The sequence below is a fragment of the Phytophthora cinnamomi genome, assembly GCF_018691715.1.
Source record: "Phytophthora cinnamomi strain GKB4 chromosome Unknown Contig37, whole genome shotgun sequence".
Taxonomy (NCBI): Eukaryota; Oomycota; class Peronosporomycetes; order Peronosporales; family Peronosporaceae; genus Phytophthora; species Phytophthora cinnamomi.
Window position 1 is genome coordinate 235,614 of NW_027150970.1, and position 18,981 is coordinate 254,594.

Sequence of the window (18,981 nt, forward strand, 5' to 3'; positions counted from 1 at the left end):
ACTTGTCTGATGAAAGTGATGTAAAAAAGGCATGTTAAGGTTACAGTACCTAGATGAGCTGGAAGAACTGTCTTCAATGAAGACAGTCTTTGAAAACTCTTCGTACACGTACAATAACCTTACCCCGGGTAATAGTAAAACAAACCCAAGAAGAACCTGTCGCAAATTTAAATTGCCATGGGCAAAGTAATCTATCTGAAGTTGGCAACGGTGCAAGAACGATTTTGTAATTATCTACAGAAGCGCAAAGTCTAAAAGCAACTTGCCAAGCGCTAACACAATTACACGCAAAGTCCGCATCCCGCTATTCGCTCTATACGAATCTGTAGTTATTTTTTTCAAAATGATCATTGCACGGATGGGTACGGTACCCGAGATTTTCTTGTGCTCGCAATCGGGTACCCGAACCCGGGTAAAATGCTCACCCGACCAGGTACACCCGGACTTCGGGTAGGGTGCGGGTATACCCGAGTCTATCTGAAATGTTGAATACAGTACTACACCTAGAGTATAGTATAACTGCTTCCCTGTCTTTGTTATAGGTACTGTATAGCCTGCTGCGCATTCCGGCGTCAAGCGCGGTATCGGAAAGCAATTTCTCCACTGCAGGAACCATAATGTGTAAATCGCGGAGTTCCTCCAAACCACCGATGCTAGATGATATTCTCGTAGTGAGATCCAATTGCGATCTCATCGACTGAGAGTATCCGGATAGGTCAATTAACGATGAACTCACAATATATTGCACGCTTTGCTAGAATGGCTCTGTATAAAATTATAATGGTCCGGGTAAGTTCGGGTACCCGAACTGCGCTGTCGGGCGGGTGTGGGTACCCGAGGTGAACCAAGAGATGCGATCGGGCGGGGTGGGTAACCCTAAAATCGCCATTTGTGAGCTCTAGTGTGTTTGGTGGGGGGGGGTACATGTATGTCCCGGTTGCGAGCTCTGGTCTGAACACTGCACTACATGCAGGTGGCACAATGCTGACGTTTAGGTTCGAATACATATACTGCCTGCACAAAACCATAACATGCCACATTACAAGAACTCGACTCGTTCACTCACAAATGAATGTATTGTAGTAGGCACTCGAACATAGATGTACATGCCACTTGACCACGATGACGACAGGGTCCGCAAAGATCTACTTCTACGCCTGCTTCTTGACTGACGCCACCTTCGCCTTGCCAGTCTTGGACGAGGTGGAGACAAACACGTTATAGCTGCCACAGCTGGGAAAGCTCGTAAGGTCCGGACACCAACCCACGAACTCCTCGCCGGCATTGCAACCAGTAACACCAAAATCGTATTTGGACGATCCAGTGGTACCAGTTTGCTTTTTCAAGCTGTTGACCTTGTAGACGCAGAGGTACGTGGAGACGCCGGAGCTGTAGGTGCTCACATCGCTCACTGCCGAAATGAGCAGTGTGTTATCAGCGTCAGTCACGTTGGACTTGGTCCACGCACCGGCTTGGGCACCGGGGACATCCGCGAGCGCCAAAGCGAAGATCGAGGAAATGATGGCACGCAGGGATGGCATGGTTGAGTTGGAGAAGGGTGGTGGTCTTTGGCTTGCGGGGAGCGAGTAACTTTGGAAATGACAGACCTAAATCTACATGTACTTGAGTTGGCGTAGATGAATCGTCTGTGAGTGTATCTATTTGAGCACGGGTTCATGGCCATCGTCTGCTCTATTGATTCCATATGTGTGGTGGAAGCAACCTTATTATACTCGCTCAGGCTTCAATGATTGCCTTGAAGACTTTTGCTAACCAAGGAACAACGATAGCATCTGTTATTACTCACATGTCTGGTCAACTGAATCAGTTGTTCTCTTGCTCTCTTGTTTCTTAGTTCTGGTACGTGATCCGCGCAGTCATAATGCTGTTGGAATCGTGGTGCGACTGCACATATTTTGTTGCGGTACATGTAGCTGATCGCATCGAGTGCCATTATAAGTGCACACTCTCATGCACTCGGAAAACTCAATAATGCGCTGTCCCGAGATCTACACCTTTGCCCGTCCAAACTAAGAATAGCTTCAAGCAAAACGATACTGTAATATTTGACCTTTTCGCAAAATTGACACTACTGATACTAATCACCAACGAATCAGAGAATACTTGCACACAAACCGAGACTGCGCCTCCGGTGTTTGCGCGCTCCCGCGCTCGCAGAATGAGTGGTGAGCGCGCCCTAGCACGAAAATGCGCGCGAAGGCGCGGCGAGAAGCCCGGAGCTCCAACCCAGGCAGGCGTCTCTCACAACTCGATCCCCCTCCTCGCGCACAGATGTCCCGCCAAGCCTCACTCCCCAAGCACTCGCCAGCCGAGAGAGAAGCTCCGCGTCCTCGCTGCCCACCGCGCCGGCCGCGTTGACTGGCTCCAAGTCGCATGACATTCACTGTCAAACAGACGCGGATTGAGCCTATGACATGCAACAACCTGGTCAACAGGACTAAGCGCCAGGTCTTTGCGAAATCGCTGAAGAAGCACCAGCAAGATGACGACCTCGTCGTCTACAGTACTTCGATGAAACCAACTACAACGCCTCCTGCAAACGAGGCTGCGGCCGTGCCAAGAAGGGCAAGCGAGCTACGCTGGTGCTGCCACTGTCGAAGGGCGCCAACCTGCAAGTACAGTGCGCGGTCAACTCAAACACCGGAGGCGCAGTCTCGGTTTGTGTGCAAGTATTCTCTGATTCGTTGGTGATTAGTAGCAGTAGTGTCAATTTTGCGAAAAGGTCAAATATTACAGTATCGCTTTGCTTGAAACTATTCTTAGTTTGGACAGGCAAAGGTGTAGTACCCACTGTAGTATCGTCTAAAATTGCAACACGCCGGGAAATCAAGACCTGTTTTTAGAATGCATCTACATATGTGACGCTAGAAGATCCTTCTTAAAACACACACAAAAGAATGAATCTACGCCATAGAGTTGGGGGGGGGGGGGTAAGCATAGCGGTTCACGAGTTAAAATCGTAGCAAAAACAACGCCAACCACAACGCACAAATTATTTGACGAGTGTTCCGTCGCAGCGACGTGGTAGTGCCGTTGTCCGTCGTTCGTTAACGGGTTATTTAAACAACAAAAAACGATGCAGGACCGCACGGCATAGTTTCGAGGCGCAAAGCACTTTAGTCATTCCAGTGAGTCATCTTCATTCTCGCGCAGGGTCGCGGGAATAGGCCAGCGTTGACTCGGTGCGGCGTTCGTTCGTCTGTACGTAAATATTAATAACGTTGTGCAGAGTATTATGCATGATGGGGAGGAGGATGTCGCTCTAAAGCAACAGGATCTCAGTGCAACAGGTTCAGCCAAGTGTTTGATGCCAAAGGTATGCATGTTCAACGTCATCTGCTGCGCAACAATTTCGTATATGCTGAAGTTACGCAAGTACACCATGGTGGGAACCAGGGATTAGTAGTACTTGTTAAAATAGTACCCTAAGGTGATACTACTACAGGATTTTTGACGGTATTTCGTAATACTACCGCATACTGCGGTATTCACTATTAGTACTTGATTGATGGACCACCACGATACTATAGTACTCCAAGAGTAATACTGACGAGTTAACTCTGAACGAACAACCACAATTTTAGATCGACTGGTTCTCGAAGGGAAGATTACCATTTCTGAAACCGCGTCATACGCCAACGACGAGCTACTTACGAGCAACCAAGACGAGAGGCAAAGTGAAGGAGTCGGAGATCAACGCAAGTGCGGACTGAGCGACGCAAGAATGGCTCACGCATCCACCTCGGCAAGATATCGTCATCGTCGTTTCATGAGAGAATGTCCTCTACTGCTCAGCGGGGTGGGGGGTTGTAGTGGGGCCTCTTCGAATCCGCACGGATAGCAGATGCGCAGAGAAACAGTTAAGGTTCCGCTATCAATCAGTGCAACTGGCCAGCTAATCCCACCGCTATACATTTTCAAGGGAGAGTACTTACCCAGTGATTTCATGCACGGGTCACCAAATGGAAGCGTCGCTACAGTCACGCCCAACGCTTTTATCGACTGTGCCGTGTTTGAAGATTGGATTGACCACTTCATAAAGCATGTTCCTGCTGCGCGTCCGATTCTGCTAGTGCTGGATAATCACGTATCACATGTAGCACTTCCTCTTCGGAAAAAATGTGTGCGAAACGATATACATTTACTCAGCTTTCCACCACACACCACGCACATATTGCAACCTTTGGATGCGGGATGCTTTAGATCCTTCAAGTCAGCATGGCGAGATGGAATTGAAGAATGGTCTCTACTACACAACGCAGAAAATTTACCAAGGCATTGCCGGTCATCCGTAATTGGCGATTGTTTGCTGAATTCAGTAACCATTCCGGGGATGATGAAGTCGTGGGAGTCCACCGGAATGTGGCATATAGCTCTGGAAAAAGCGATGTCACGGGTAAAGAAAACTTGCAATGTGGAAACAGAGCCGAAATCCAAATACGCCAAATTTGTTGCTAAGCGAAAAGAGTTCCCAGCGGAAGAAGTCGACGCCGAAGGCCACCAGAGGCTTCGCGAAGAAGGCATTCCTTTCGAGAATTTTAGAGGATACACTATTGCAAACCGCGACTTGGCGAAGACCGAATCCGTGAAGAAACGATCCCCAAACAAAACACTAATCAAGCTGACTACAAAACGTCTTCTTACTGAAGAAGATTGCATCATTGCTGAAGAAAGAAAAGCTTCCGCAGCATTTGAGGCTGCAGAAATCAAATGCATGATGAGAGCCGAAAAACAAACCGTGCGAGCCTGGAAAAAGATACAGGACGAATTAGAAAAGAAGCAGCAAGCTGCAGCCAGAAAACGCCTACAGGCGGCAGAACGAACCGAAAGATGCCGACAGATTGAAGTTGAGAAAGCAGAGAAAAAGCGTAAAAAAGCAAGAACTCAAGCAGCAGCGAGAGCGAGAAGCACAAGCACTGCGCAATCAAAAGAACAATACTGGGAGAAGGCCAACGAAGCAGACGCAGAAGAGCCCGGTAGCGGAGACTACCCGACGTTATTCCGAGCTGGTCGTTGCCAACGTCATTGTCTACGCTGAGCTTTACCGAGCAAGCAGAACAGGCATTTAGATCCACAGCAGAGTCCTCCGACTTTTGCTTTTGAATACAATGTGTATAGATTTTGATCGAAAATCCATATGGTAATGGGGTGTCCCAAACCATTTGGGGCCTCTGAAAATATGTGAACATTTGAACACATCAGAAGTCGCTGAATTCGCGTGTAGTTTCAGCTCAGAGCTATCTGGGAGATAGCTGAAGTGCACAGCTTTCAATCGGTATGCTCTCCATATTTTTTAGTCAATATTTGTTGAAATGTGAATCAATTAGAAAAAAGTCGGCCAAGTTGGTTCCGATTACCCTTACGAGATCGCGATCATAAAGCAGACTGAGCAGCCGTGAGTAGTAGGGGGGTATTAGTGATAGTATTACTAAAGCATCCCACTACAAGAGGCCCAAGCGAGCTAACAAACACTAAACTTGGGAGCTCAAGCGAGCACATAGATGAAAGTTTTAAAGCTCCACCTACTAAGTACGCCCGAAAAGAGCGCGCTCTGCTCTATTTTAACGAATTATCGCAATCGCTTTGACAAATCTCAATGAAAATCACTGATTTATGGAAATTCCTCTAACTTGAGTCCCCAGGCGGATATTATCCGCCCAGCTACATGTAAAACAAACGCACTACAAATAGATCAATGTCATTCTCGGTTGGTACAATCCTTCGACTACATACTGGAGTATGTACTCCGTACTCCCTCCCTAACCGAGGATGCGTTGTTCGATCATATTATGATCTCCCGCACGCCCGTAGCTGAAAGCAGGCGTCTTCGCGCTCAGCTATTCATGTTATTTTTGCCAAGTCCCAGTGACGCCAGAATTGCGTGGCTATTAGCCAGCATCTCAGGGCCCAACTATCAAGGCTCTCTTGCCAGGTCCCAGCAACGCCACGTCGCTTCTCGCAGCAGAAGAACTGGACTGTGAACGCCGGTGTGGACAAGATCATCTCCGCGCTGGAGCCCGTGCAGGTGTCGTATCCGACGCTGTCGACGGCCGACCGGATCGAGCTGGCGGGCCACGTGGCCCTTGACGACGCCGCCAACGTGACCGTCGACTTCATGGGCGCCAACAACGGGAACGGCACGGAGATCTTGGCCCCGCGCGAGTACTACAACACGACACTGATCTCCGTCCGCGACAACATCAAGACCCTGCGTGTGTCTCCGTACGAGGCGGTGGATCTGGCTGAACGTTCGCGCAGCGTGGCGCAGCAGAAGGCGCTGGGCTATAGCGGCTCGTACAGTAGCGACTCTCTCACGCTGTCGAACGAATAATTTCAGGTGCTCCTGAACGAGACGTGGACCGAGGTACCCGTCGGAGAAGGAGTACAAGGCGGGAGAGCAAGGACGTGTACATGATGGACACGGACCTGGCGCTGCTGGCGGCGCCCGAGCTGAAGGAGGCGGTGCAGCTGTTCGCTTCGGAGGAGGGCGTCTTCAAGTACGTGTTCTCTTCGGCGTGAGCCAAGGTTATGAAGGCCGACCACTTCAACGCGAGCAGCTACTAAGCAGGGTGGCGGCGCGTGTAAGGTATCCTAGTCGATAAATACAGTTGACCCTGCACACCGTAGTGCAAGTGCGGTAGCAAAATTAAAGCGAAGTTTCTATGATCGACCGGTTACTTGCCTTTCTTTCATTCATCAGCGCGATGGCACTCTTCTCACTCGTAGAGGTTCTGTTCATAGTGGTCTGACATAGGCGCCGTGGCCAGGCGCAATGTGAGCCAAACTTGCGCTCTTTTGCTCTTGCTGAGCAAGGTATGCGGCTCTTTTGGGGTCAGCGGTGATGTTCGCGACCACAACCACCAACTTTGGGATCGCCCATTCACGCCAACACAAGAGGCACTGGCAGAAATAGAGAGGCTGTGTAGCTTAGAAGTATAACTTACTTCATGATAAAATCCAGAGCTTCTCCGTGCTTTAGCACGGTTTAGTACTACTAATCCCTGATGGGAACTTGACCAAGGAGATAAAAGATGAGCATAGGTAAAGTACCGATGACGCCCACGTACTAGGTAGGGTACGCTCAGATATATTTTTACGATCGACGCCACGTTCTGCTTGCCGGTCTTGGACTGATTGGAAACGAACACGTTGCAGTTGCCACAGCCGCCAAAGCTGGGCACCGGCCAACGAGTCCTCCCACCGGCATTGCAACCGGTCACATCAAAGTTGTAGTCGGTGGCACCAGCCTGCGCCTCCTAAGTGTTGATTTTGTAGACGCAGATGTACGTGGAGACGCCTGAGAATTAGGTGATCACGTCGCCCACCGCCGAGAACAGCAGCGTACTATCCGCGTCTGTCACGTTGGTCTTGACCCACGAGCCGGCTTGAGTACTGGGGACGCTTGCGAGTGCCAAAGCGAACTCGAGGAAGCGAGGGCGCGCAGGAACGGCATTGTGGAGTTGAAGAAGGCTGGTGGTCTTGAACTAATGCGGAAGCGAGGGATTCGGGAATGAGCGACCTGTGGTGAGCAAGGCTGCAGGACGAATTGTATCGGAAAAGATTGTCAGTGAACGATAGATTGTGTATTAATGGGGCAAAGCTGTGAGTTGCTTCTGGCTGTTCAATTTTCGAGAACCATCACGCTTTAGTAGATAGCAGCGTTCTCTTGGTCCCCATCGACCAACATGGAACACACGCACGAGATGACATGGTTGGCGCTATAACAGCTGGGACAAGGCGCTGCCCCGGTTTCGATTCGCGGCTGCAACAGCGGAGTCAGCACCACACAATTGCACAGCATCAAGTCAAGAGTACATAGCTACATTTTGATAATTGCACCACTTTTATCGGTCCGCGGCAGAAAACCGCGCACTTTTATAAAAACGTGTCAATTGCTCGAGCAGGAACTCGCATCATGGTAGCGCTCTGAGGGGCCCTCGCGGCTAGTGCGTGGGCTGAATGGGCTTGACATGTGCTCTCAATTATGCGGCACTGTAGGGAGCATCGGACAAAGCTGTGGGTCTCGTGCTGCTGGCCATCAGCGTCGTCGTCTTCGTCTACTACACCATTTGGGTGTTGCTCACGGTACGCTTAACAAAGGGCGCGACCTGCAGACGGTTGTGATGGTACTTACACTGTGCTGTTGTTGTTGCTGGCTCAGCCGTTCATCGATGAGGGCCACGTCGTCCAGCAGTTCTTCCTGCCGTACCACTACGCGATCACCATCCCCGCGGTGCTGCTCGTGCTGCTCTTCACTGGCGCTGCCACCTTCATTGGCATGGTCATGATCAAGAGTCAGAAGAAGAAAAGCGAGTAGACTCTGCAGCGAGCACGTGCTGCCAGGAAAGAAGTGGCATTTTTCGGCTTGCGGGTGGCAGAGGAGGTCAATCAGTAGAATGGTCGGGAGTCTAATGTCGGCGACGAATGTACGCGATCTATGTTCCGTTCAATCTGCTCCAACACCAACCGCAACGTTCGTTACCCGATGCACAGCAGTCTTCGCTTCCTTCGAAGTCTGTGTATCGCTACGAAATGTACAGCTAACAGCGCTTGAGTAGCCGCCGTAAAGTGTGCTTCGTTGCGGCTGCACGCAGCTTCATCCAGTCCAAGATACGCACTATCTGTCAAATTACTGGGCAGCGCCCTCGGCAGGCGCGGAGAGCGTGCTCTGCGGCTGCGACACCATGTAGCCCATGCCCTGGATCTGGTTGTAGCTGAAGCCCTTGCTCACCAGCTCCTTCACCACCTCGTTCGTTTGCTCCTCGCGCAGCATCTAATGACAGCAACACACGCAGCAAGTCACAATACGGTATCCCTCTGATTCCCTGCAAAGTACAACAAAAGACGCACCTCAATGCTGAGCGGCACAAGGGTCACCAGCAGCGTCGTCGACAGCACCCAGAGCCACCGGCCCGACGTCTTCCAGCTCTGAATCATCACAACAGGGTCCAATGACAGCGTCAGGTCTCGAACTACAGCATCTTTACTTGACTATGATTATTTGCAGCCGTGGCGCACCTTCACAGCAAAGTTGATGCCGCCCTTGACGGGGCCAGACTGGCGAATCCGGGTTGGCAGGTTCAGGAACAGCTCCTGCAAGCGCAACAGAACACAAAAGTTCAGTCTACAGTCGTAACAGCGCATGCAGCTCCGATCATCCTGCAAGCGCAGCAGCGGCACCTCAGTGGACGCACCTTGAGACCAGCGTTGTTAGGTCCCTTCTTGTCCTTCTCCAGCTCGCGCAGCGCTCCGATAGCCGACATGTTGCTCTGCTTGCTACCTCCGGACGTTCTTGATGGTGTGGCCAACAATGCCCGCCCCCGTCCGTCCCGTCTTATCTCATATGATATGACGTTTACCAGTTTCGAAGGACAGCTTGAAGCTCCTGTTGGATGAGCTCCTCGTTGAAGTGGTCTGAGCTGCTTTCGTGTTGCTGCTTTGACACTTTTCCCTCCGTTTTACCCTTCTGCGGCTGCATCACGATAGCCGCGATGGAACGTGAGATCAGCGGTGCGAAATTCTCGAGGAGCTCCCGGTCTTGGAGCTGTTGCGGAGTGCGCAGTAGGCCAGCATCCGCGAGTTGCTGCAGGATCAGACTGCAGCAGGTCTGCACGTCTCCAGTGTAGCTAGCGTCGAGTATGCTCTTCTTCAGATTACCGTACTTGAGTCCGCTAGACCTTTCAGAGCCACCGATACTGATGTCTATAGCCAAAACGAGCCGAGCTGGGCTATCGGCGTGTTCGATTGCCTGCGCTGCCGAAGCACGCAAAGGCGCTGCAACGAGCTGGTTGACAACGTGCAAGCTTGTTCGCTGGCAGCGAAGTCCATATTTCTTCCAGAGTTTGCTCGATTTCACACCCTTCGTGATACCACAGATGAAAATGTCATCTCCGTTGATCAAGGGGGCGTGGTTGGCGTAGCGAAGCAGACAGATCTCGATGTCGCACTGGCCACTCGGCTCCATTTTTCCAAGCATCACCCCAAGACAGCTTATTGAAACAGCTTCTTCGTCGTGAACGGCGTACAAGATATCATCAGCGTTCACTCCAAGATCCGCGGCGAATCGGTCGATCGGTTCTTCTCCGTGTTGGCAATCCACGCTGATGCTGACCTCACCAACATCGAAACTGAACTGCACACCAACAAACGGAGGAGCGGTGTACCGCAGGCTCTGAAAGTAAAGCGCCAACGAGTCTGCCACGCTCTCAATGTCTACATTATCCCCGGGACACGGAATCGACAGCCGAACCTCCGTCCCGGAGAAGCGTTGGTGCTCTTCATCCACCACAAACTGGGCCACTTTCTTCACGACAGCAGTCTCCTCCGAGTCCGGGTCGATGCGAAGCTGCACGTACAGAATCCCATCCGAGCTGGAGGTTGTAGTGATCTTCAAGCAGGCGTCAGGTGCGTTCAGCTGACTGTAAAGCATGGCTGCCTTGAGCCCAACACCTGCGTCGTCATCACCAAAAACAGCTCCTTTATCCTCTTCATCCACCCCCAAAGCCCGCTATTTGCACAGCCGCACCATATTTCCCACTGGTGCATCCTCCACCCCCGTCACTCCTCGTCTTAGTCGTTTCAAAGGCGTTGCAGCACAACAGTTTGACCTGATGCGCGCGCATTCCGGAGCCCGTGTCGGCGCAGACGATGTCAACGCAGCCCGTATCTTCATTCAGGTCCACGTTGACGCGCAGCAGCTCGAGCGGCGCGTCTTCCCACGAACAGTTTGAGCCCAACGACTGGGTCGCATCCAGCGCTGGTCAAGTAAATTGCAGACACACACACAGCGTGGACTTTGTATTAAAAGATTGAGCCAGGGCAGGCAGCAGCCTCCGCCGTTGCTGACCGTTCTCAAACAGCTCCTTGACTGCCTGCACGAGCGCGTCTCTGGGCGTCCCGAAGCCCAGCAGCTCCAAGTTGCTGCGGATGAAGTGCGCGCCGCGATCCTTCCTCTTCATCTCCTCGTAGTGCGTGCTCTCCGTGCGGAATCGACTCGACTGACGACCATCACTCTGCTTGACCTAGTTGAACCTTCGTACGCGCATATCTGAACCTGCGCAACCGCATACGCTTACGTACCACTGGCGGACGAGCGCTAATCCTGGCCGCAGTTCCTCGGACTCAGCAGTTCCAGTCTTCTGCGCGGACGTGATGACGCTCAAGGAGCTTCTGACCGAGGACCAATGGCGCAGTGTGATCCACACGACTGCGGGACTGGGCGCGGGCGCCGTCTCCACCGTGCTGCTGTACCCGCTTGACTTGGTGAAGGTGCGCTACCAGGTGCACGAGAAGTCCGCGCACGCCTACCGCTCGCTGGGGCACGCGTTCCGCTCCATCGTGGCGGAGGAAGGAGTGCGCGCGCTGTTCCGCGGCATGAGCCCGGCGCTGTACGGCGCCACGCTGTCGTGGGGCATCTACATGCTCTTCTACCAGAGCGCCAAGGAGCGCTACGCGCGCATGGCCGATGAGGGCTGGATCCGCGGCTCGTGGCAGCACTTCTTCTCCGGCATCGAGGCCGGCTGCGTCGTGGTGCCACTCACGAACCCGATCTGGCTGGTAAAGATCCGCATGCAAGTGCAGAGCAACAGACGGATGCAAGCAAGTGTCACGGGCAAGGACGCAGCGAGGAAGTTGGTGGAGAATGTACCGTATCGAAGCGTAACAGGTGCGTCGAGAGGAAGGAAGGGATGCATTTGGTGCATGGTTGATTGATGAGACTGACTGATATTGTGGTTGTTGTGGTGATGGTGTAGATGCATTCCGGCGGATTGTAGCTGAAGAAGGTGTTTCAGCGCTATACAACGGCATGATACCGGCGCTGTTTCTCACTACCAACGGAGCGATCAAGTTCGTGGCGTACGAGCGCCTCAAGGGTCTGTACCAAGCACACTGGAGCCCCGATATGGACGTGATCCCGACGCTTGCGATGGGTGCTGTGGCACAATCCATTGCATCGACAGCTACGTACCCGTATCAGGTGATTAAAGCTCGCCTGCAGCAGGGAGGACCCTCGGCGAACAAGTACACTGGCACGTGGGATTGCACGGTGAAGATCATCCGCCACGAAGGGTACTTTGGGCTCTTCAAGGGGTTGTCGGCCAACATTCTCAAGGTGGTGCCCACGGGCGCCATCATTTTTGCCGCGTACGAGCAGATTCAGAGCACCATGAAGACCATGCTGCTGGATGAGTAAGCGACCCGCAACCTAGAACGAATGTGAAGCAATAGAGTATTCTACGAAGTACACAACGACTTGCACGCAGCGTAAACTGCCACCACGACATGAAAACAAAAAATGAAAATAAAAACGAAGTGTGGGAGCACAAACAAGCGTGAAAAGTCTATTATATATGTAGATGGCGCACGAAGTCTGCCTGCGAAGCGCTGCAAGGCGCCTCCACGCCGCGGGATGGGGTCTTTAAAACATTTCGTCTTCAACGCGGAGGTACTCGCCGATGTCTGCTTGGTGCAGCACCACGTAGGCCGTGGGCTCCAGGTCTTTGCACATCTCTGTTGCCTGCGCGGCGATGCCGAAGCCCAGCGGGATGTCGTTCATGCTGTAGACCACCACGCCAGCGTACTGCGGGGTGCCCTCCGTGATGCGGCCAAGGCCCGACTTGACCACGTTGTTGCCGTACAGGAAGGACATCTCCGAGTTGGGCTTGATCCAGACCTTGTACTTGGCGTACTGGGCCAGGTAGTCCAAGAAGGTGATGCGCAGGTGGAACTTCTTGGTCTTGGTGAGCTTGCCCACGGCCGTGCCGATGCTCAGCAGCTCGTCCGCGCCCACGTTCGTGGACTGGCGCATGAGCTTCTCGCTGCAGTAGTACACGATGTTGCCGTGCAGGCGGAAGCAGTACTTCTCGTCGGGCCGCGTCACCAGGTGCTGCACGTTGCGGCCGATGTACTTGCTGATCTTCTCGAACACCGTGGTCATCTCATCGTCGGTAAGCGGGCGCATGGTGGATGGCTCGAGTCTGCGGAGGTGTCGGGGCCGGCGTTGACACAGTACTGGTTGACTGGAGGACTGGCGGCGGGTGGTCGGTCCTGCGAAACGGCATACAGCATACGGCGTATCCGATTTTTGCCCAATGGTATTCTTTCGAGTCGGGGATTGGTGTAAATGCAGGCGGTGGATTGGTTGGTCCGCGCATTTGCATGGCTGGGGGAGCCCGCGGCCCCAATGGCGCCGTCATTGCTAATTTTCGCACAGGCATCAGAAATGGAGGGCAAGATTGAATCGGTGCAGGTCTTCGGCCGCAAGAAGAACGCCACGGCTGTCGCTTACTGCAAGCGCGGCCACGGCCTCATCAAGGTCAACGGCACGCCCATCGAGCTCGTGGAGCCCGAGATCCTGCGCGTCAAGACCTACGAGCCCGTGCTCCTGCTCGGCCAGCAGCGCTTCGCCAACGTACGATGAAGTTCCTCTTGGAGCTTGCGAGCTACGCGCGACAGCAATTGGTATCACGGAACGTGACGACGTGGACGACGACTCTCGAGCGCCAGCTTCAGGGTTTTCTCCGGTCAAACGTCACAAACAAACACATATCGGGGTGCGCATTGCCGGAAGCTTTCCTAGTGACGGCAGTCCACCTTGGGACCGCTGACAGCACGGACGCGCTCCCTCTGCTGCTCGGCTTCAGTGTCCACCCACCCACCCACACCTCGACGCACACGCTCTGCTGTGAAAAGCACCCGCACCACCCACCTAATCTGTGTGCATGCTCTGTTTACCGCCGTGTAAATACCATGCTGTCGCAACTGGCTTGCACTCCCCTACCTACCTGACGATCGATATGGTGCGCTGACGTGTTGTGTCTCGATAACTCCAGGTGGACATCCGCATCCGCGTGAAGGGTGGTGGTCACACCGCTCAGATCTACGCGATCCGTCAGGCCATCGCCAAGGCCATCGTCGCCTACTACCAGAAGTGTAAGTCGTGCAGTCATGCAAGGTCGTTCAAGCGAGTGAAGAGCTGCAATTGCTGACATTTTATCGCTGTTGCTGCCGTACAGACGTGGACGAGGCCTCCAAGAAGGAGATCAAGGACATCCTGCTCGCCTACGACCGTACCCTCCTGGTCGCCGACCCCCGTCGCTGCGAGGCCAAGAAGTTCGGTGGTGCCAGCGCCCGCGCTCGCTTCCAGAAGTCGTACCGTTAAGCGGCGTCTTCCAGCCGAGGGGTCGCTCCTGTCCTACCTGCTCTCAGTGCTTCGAGTCGTTCGCTTCAGGCGTGTCTTCGCTGGTGCTTGCTATTCGCGTGGCATGCGTTCGCTAGCAGTAGGAATCTAAGGCGGCGGGAGCTCTCAAACCCCATAATAAACGTGCGATAAGTTAGCGGCATTTTATTCTCAACCTTCCCTCGTTTTCATTCGCTTCTCGCTGCAACAATTACACTAAACCAGTCCTGTAATTGGTTGAAAACCATTTCGTACTTATACGAGACACAACTATCCGAGCTAACTGTCAAAATCGAACGGACTGATCTCTCGGCACGAGCCATGGCGGTGACGGGCAAGCGCGGCGTGGGCATCCCGACCATCCTGCTGCACGACGGCGAGGGCACGATCGTTTCCATCGAGATGAAGACGGGCGAGACGTACCGCGGCCTGCTGGACGAGACGGAGGACAACATGAACTGCGTCATGAAGGACGCCGTGCGCACCGACATCAACGGCAACACCACCCACGTGGAGCAGGTCTACCTGCGCGGCAGCCAGATCCTGTTCATCGTGTTCCCAGATATATATCCTTCACAACCCCATTTTTAGTATTTAGTAGGATAGGACGACCCCGCTATTGTCTGTCGTTGGTTGCCTTGACCTGCCGAGTGGCGGATTCCGTCGCGGGTGTTGCTCTTGTGGTCGCAGAGCACGTTGAAGCACGCGCCGATGTTCAAACGAGTCAAGATGTGGAAGAAACACAAGGGAGCCATACCTACGTTGGGACAGGGAGGAGTTGGAGGCGGCGCCCCGAGAGGCCAGGCTGCTGCCATCATCCGGAAGGGTAAGGACGACGGTATTAGGCTGGAGGACGGTTGGAGAGCGGGCACTGATACTGAGTGTGAAATTGTGCAGCTCAAGAACGGAGAGGCGGGTTTTGATACGAGAGTGACGCGGGAGTCGGGTATGCAGCTGCTGTCAAGTGTCGATGGAGTTGTGATTCAAGCTCGGTTCTTTTCGAGGCGCACGAACGGAGAACTACTGCGGCTTCTTGCCTGCGGTATGGCAGGTATTGGTCTCTGCTGCTGGTCGTGGATAGACCGCTCATAAGTCCCTTCAGGTTCACAGCCTTGGACGAGTCTTAATAGACGCATGCACGAAGACGAAACGAGTCGGTAAGTGATGAAATGTCCTTGTAGGTGTATTGATAGCTAGGTGGCAGCGAATCCTGGGCTCATTTCTGGGCAACGTAGACTGGCCGCCGGAACCCTTTGGAGGATGTTTGGCAGACCTCTAGAAACTCGCAACTGCGGAAGCCAACAGTCTTGACGAGGTGCTTCGGGAAGTCCTTCGGCCGCAGCTGGATCTTAGGGTAGTTTGCTGCCGTGACATCCGACGTGAACTTCCGCTTGTGGTACGACTTCCACGGCTGCGGTTCAATGACGAGACGACCACCGGGTGCGAGCAAGTCGTAGATCTTTGCAAACACTTTTTTTATGCCTTCGTCGCCGTGGAAAAGGTGGATCCATTTTGTAACACTAAAGCTGAGAGCAGGCATAAGGCGCAGAGTGCGTTAGACTGTATTCCAACATGCCAAACATAGTTAGGAACACTTACCACGTAATGAAGTCGTAGTCCTTGCCGGCATGTGCATCTGCCACTATATCTTCGCGTTTGAAAATCACGTTCAGCGGGAACTCTGAGCTAATATACCAAACCGCCAACAGCAAGCATGCACATCCGTAAAAAGTCATTCCACACAACCACCACAACCGAAACACAAATCGGACGTACCCCACCGCAGCCTTGCCAATAGCTTTCGGAACCGATGCCTGCGTCTGCATCGACGGCTTCCAGAGACGAAAAGACAGCGGCATCTCGTTCGCAAACGCGTCTCCATCCCCCGTCTTCCCACCACTCTTCTCCTCGTCCTTCGCAGCCTTCTTCTCATCAACATTCTCGACCTCATGCTCAGCTTCATTGCTGACGTCGGCAGGGGACTGAGCATCCACCTGCGTCCCCGAACTCCCGTCCACTCCACCCTTCGACGTCGTTTTAACCGCTGGGATCTCGCCGAACGCCTTCTCGATTTGCCCCTGCCGCAGAATGTCCTTCAGGTGTCCTCTGGCTCTGGAAACGAGCTGCGGGTCCACGTCCACGCCCAGCAGGTAGCTGGGCGCCAGGCGCTTGGCGATGGCGATGGTCAAATCCCCGGAGTTGCAGCCGATGTCCAGGCCGCGCTTGCCCTCGAACCAGCTCCTGTCCAACGCAGCGAGCCGCGGGTCGTCCTCCAGCTCGCCCTGGTGCTTCTGGCCCAGCCGGTACGTGTAGTAGCTGCACGTATCCACCCAGAAGACAAGGCAGTCGGTATGACACATGCGGTCAACAGGCGAATGAGACGGCGGGGAAATGGCTGCGAACCTGCGGAAGTTGCCCACGCGCTGCTGCTTTGGGATCTTCTTGTGCTGCTTGCGCTGCTTGGCTGGCTTGGCCGCGGCCGGCGTGGCGGCCTCGCCGTCGGGCTGCTTGCGCTTGGTCATCGGCGAGTGCTTTGCCCCAGAAGCTACAATAGTGTAGCCATCTTATTAAAAATGCTCTTATACGTCGAATCGTATTAGGAGCATCATTGTAATGTGGTCCACGTAAACTGAAGTTGCTCCATCACTTTTCATTCTTTGTGCAATCCTGTGAGGATTGTGAGTTGGATTTATGGGACCGACTTCATGTGTGTCTGTCCGATTTCTTCTTGCCACTTCACCGTGATTTTTCACCCGGAAAACTGCGGCAGCTCCACAGTTCAGCAAATTTGTGGAAGACCTGGTCCTGAATAAATATAGCTAAATTTGTACAGTACAAAGTTATTGCACTGTACAAGACCATGCAAGTTGAAACCAGCCCTCCGATTTCTGATGGAGCAAATATTCAGGCATATCTAGATTTCTATACTAGTGAATCTGCATTCGGCGAGGCATTCATAGAACCCAACACAACCGCTGTATTCGTTTATTCCGCATAAAACCACTACTCTCGAGTCAAACTTGTTATCACCTTCGACCCGCACGAGGGGCCCAGAAAAAAACTAACCGGAATCTGTCATATTTCACCCATAACAACGATTTGAGTTTTCTGTGTCGAAATCGCATGGCCAAATGCAATTGATCATAACATGGCATGACCATCATATCCTACAGCACATGCAAACTTCAGTGACGTTGCCCCAGCAATAAAATCTTAAACTTTGGAACACTTTACCTTGGCCGCCGTACGATCGAGTGAGCCAATAGCTCCATTTGCGATGATGCCGAGGCTGATGACTTCTTTGTCTGCTAACTTACCAAGATTGCAAGTTTCCCCACGATACGAGCTAACTCCGTCTCATCCGGTCCCAGCGCGTCGAAGTCAATAGAAACCTCGGGCATCGTAGTCTCACTCTCGTAGTTCAGAGAAACGAACCACCACCGATAGTAGTCCGTAACGACCCCCGCAATGTTCCTCGACATGTACGTGTTTAGCATCTCCATTGCTACCAGTAGGTGCGCAAGACCAGTCTTCATCTTGCTCGGCTTGATTTCGTACTTGGAGGTCTTTTCTCTTTCTTTTTCTTCCTCGTCCGAGTCCTCGCCCTCCTCATCGTCGTCATCATCATCGACTTCATCTGTCGCCTCCATGACACACACGTATCTGTCGCCGTGGAATAACATGAAATCGGCGTAACCCTCAACGTCCAAGACGTTCATGAAACTTTTCAAGGGATATCTGCTCTGGATTTCCATGCGCGATTCAACAATTCTCAAGACGTTGTGAAGAACCATTGATACCAACGAATCCACCTCATAGTCCATTGCGCGGGTTTCCTCCTCTACCAGCTCTTTCTGGAGCACTGAGATCGCGTCGTTTATAATACGACGACACAGGTGCGTGGACGTAGTTATGTCATAAAGGTCCCAGAGGTCCCACCACGACACCTTGTCCAAACGAACGGGGCCGACATCGATATCGACACCACCCGATCGGTTCGATTCGGACAGCGACTCATATAACTTGTCCCAGTACCGCCCGCGTTTCCCCAGTACACCAATCGCCGATTTCTTCGGTGTGCAACCACGCACCGTCACTAAAATATGCGCGTTAGACCCATAATTGTCCGGTGCACTCACCAAGGCGAACGGGTCTTTGATTTCCGCTTCGTCTCTCAACATATAGTCAATGTTGTCGGTGGTATGGCCCGTGGATAGAGCCCAACTGTCCTCAGTGTCATCCCAACCACACGAAATCCACTCGCCATCACGACCTACTGGCAGGAAAACTCGAAGTCCGTCCTCAGGAACCTTCGCCTTCACAGCAATGGCGTGGTAAAGTGACTGTAGAGGCTTTGTAATATCCGCACGTACCGTCACCTCGCCCTTCCTGGTGCCGACCACTGCACATCGGAGGCTTCGTAGCGCGGACACAATGAGTACGTGGACGACGGAGAGATCTGACTCCGTTCCGACCAAAAATTCACTGACGCGATCGTCCGAGTTGAGCTGGAGCTCTCGTTGCAGCATTCCCTCGAGGCCCTGAGTCTTCCCTCCCATGAAGTTCCTCCCAATGTGGGAATTGACCGGGAGAAATTCCCCGCTCTCGTTCTTTGCAGGGAATAGCATGACCTCATCCGCACTCACGCCCGCGAGGTAGCGGGGCAGCGCTTCCTTGGCGGCGACCTTCGCGTCGCCGAAGGTGGCGTCGGGATCGAGATAAAGTAGGAAGAGTGAGTGGCCATGTGCACCGACAACTGCGCAAGCAACTGACGTGGTCAT

General features: G+C 53.0%; 11 protein-coding genes across 12 annotated transcripts; 5 read left to right on the forward strand and 6 right to left on the reverse strand.

Moving 5' to 3' along the window:
- Positions 1-1,151: 1,151 nt before the first annotated feature.
- IUM83_11789 (uncharacterized protein) lies at positions 1,152-1,541 on the reverse strand (the record flags this gene model as incomplete). Its single annotated transcript, XM_067936369.1, has 1 exon — positions 1,152-1,541. The coding sequence occupies one exon, from the start codon at positions 1,539-1,541 to the stop codon at positions 1,152-1,154; it is 390 nt and encodes a 129-aa protein (XP_067792093.1).
- Positions 1,542-2,394: 853 nt separating this feature from the next.
- Positions 2,395-6,540, forward strand: IUM83_11790 (catalase/peroxidase HPI; the record flags this gene model as incomplete). The annotated part of the gene is made up of 3 exons (XM_067936370.1): positions 2,395-2,517; positions 5,954-6,269; positions 6,359-6,540. 3 exons carry the CDS (start codon positions 2,395-2,397, stop codon positions 6,538-6,540), a joined length of 621 nt encoding a protein of 206 aa, XP_067792242.1.
- A 1,396-nt stretch (positions 6,541-7,936) lies between these two features.
- Positions 7,937-8,338, forward strand: IUM83_11791 (dolichyl-phosphate mannosyltransferase 2 regulatory subunit; the record flags this gene model as incomplete). The annotated part of the gene is made up of 3 exons (XM_067936371.1): positions 7,937-7,939; positions 8,020-8,106; positions 8,183-8,338. 3 exons carry the CDS (start codon positions 7,937-7,939, stop codon positions 8,336-8,338), a joined length of 246 nt encoding a protein of 81 aa, XP_067792129.1.
- Positions 8,339-8,650: 312 nt separating this feature from the next.
- Positions 8,651-9,284, reverse strand: IUM83_11792 (putative mitochondrial protein; the record flags this gene model as incomplete). Its single annotated transcript, XM_067936372.1, has 4 exons — positions 8,651-8,794; positions 8,872-8,949; positions 9,040-9,114; positions 9,216-9,284. The coding sequence occupies 4 exons, from the start codon at positions 9,282-9,284 to the stop codon at positions 8,651-8,653; spliced, it is 366 nt and encodes a 121-aa protein (XP_067792130.1).
- Positions 9,285-9,376: 92 nt separating this feature from the next.
- On the reverse strand, positions 9,377-10,979 carry IUM83_11793 (dna topoisomerase vi subunit b; the record flags this gene model as incomplete). The annotated part of the gene is made up of 4 exons (XM_067936373.1): positions 9,377-10,192; positions 10,271-10,470; positions 10,547-10,777; positions 10,868-10,979. 4 exons carry the CDS (start codon positions 10,977-10,979, stop codon positions 9,377-9,379), a joined length of 1,359 nt encoding a protein of 452 aa, XP_067792131.1.
- A 193-nt stretch (positions 10,980-11,172) lies between these two features.
- Positions 11,173-12,214, forward strand: IUM83_11794 (putative mitochondrial folate transporter/carrier; the record flags this gene model as incomplete). The annotated part of the gene is made up of 2 exons (XM_067936374.1): positions 11,173-11,686; positions 11,775-12,214. The coding sequence occupies 2 exons, from the start codon at positions 11,173-11,175 to the stop codon at positions 12,212-12,214; spliced, it is 954 nt and encodes a 317-aa protein (XP_067792128.1).
- Positions 12,215-12,439: 225 nt separating this feature from the next.
- IUM83_11795 (60S ribosome subunit biogenesis protein NIP7) lies at positions 12,440-12,982 on the reverse strand (the record flags this gene model as incomplete). The annotated part of the gene is made up of 1 exon (XM_067936375.1): positions 12,440-12,982. One exon carries the CDS (start codon positions 12,980-12,982, stop codon positions 12,440-12,442), a length of 543 nt encoding a protein of 180 aa, XP_067792080.1.
- Positions 12,983-13,243: 261 nt separating this feature from the next.
- On the forward strand, positions 13,244-14,182 carry IUM83_11796 (40S ribosomal protein S16; the record flags this gene model as incomplete). The annotated part of the gene is made up of 3 exons (XM_067936376.1): positions 13,244-13,432; positions 13,854-13,953; positions 14,037-14,182. 3 exons carry the CDS (start codon positions 13,244-13,246, stop codon positions 14,180-14,182), a joined length of 435 nt encoding a protein of 144 aa, XP_067792048.1.
- Positions 14,183-14,521: 339 nt separating this feature from the next.
- On the forward strand, positions 14,522-15,123 carry IUM83_11797 (40s ribosomal protein s16; the record flags this gene model as incomplete). Of its 2 annotated transcripts, XM_067936378.1 has the most annotated exons (3): positions 14,522-14,752; positions 14,891-15,026; positions 15,098-15,123. In XM_067936378.1, the coding sequence occupies 3 exons, from the start codon at positions 14,522-14,524 to the stop codon at positions 15,121-15,123; spliced, it is 393 nt and encodes a 130-aa protein (XP_067792050.1). The 2 variants fall into 2 exon arrangements, with proteins under 2 accessions (XP_067792050.1, XP_067792049.1); XM_067936377.1 differs by lacking the exon at positions 15,098-15,123 and having other exon boundaries at positions 14,522-14,754; positions 14,891-14,900.
- A 293-nt stretch (positions 15,124-15,416) lies between these two features.
- On the reverse strand, positions 15,417-16,722 carry IUM83_11798 (uncharacterized protein; the record flags this gene model as incomplete). The annotated part of the gene is made up of 4 exons (XM_067936379.1): positions 15,417-15,726; positions 15,800-15,886; positions 15,977-16,516; positions 16,604-16,722. The coding sequence occupies 4 exons, from the start codon at positions 16,720-16,722 to the stop codon at positions 15,417-15,419; spliced, it is 1,056 nt and encodes a 351-aa protein (XP_067792046.1).
- A 786-nt stretch (positions 16,723-17,508) lies between these two features.
- Positions 17,509-18,981, reverse strand: IUM83_11799 (uncharacterized protein; the record flags this gene model as incomplete). The annotated part of the gene is made up of 1 exon (XM_067936380.1): positions 17,509-18,981. One exon carries the CDS (start codon positions 18,979-18,981, stop codon positions 17,509-17,511), a length of 1,473 nt encoding a protein of 490 aa, XP_067792047.1.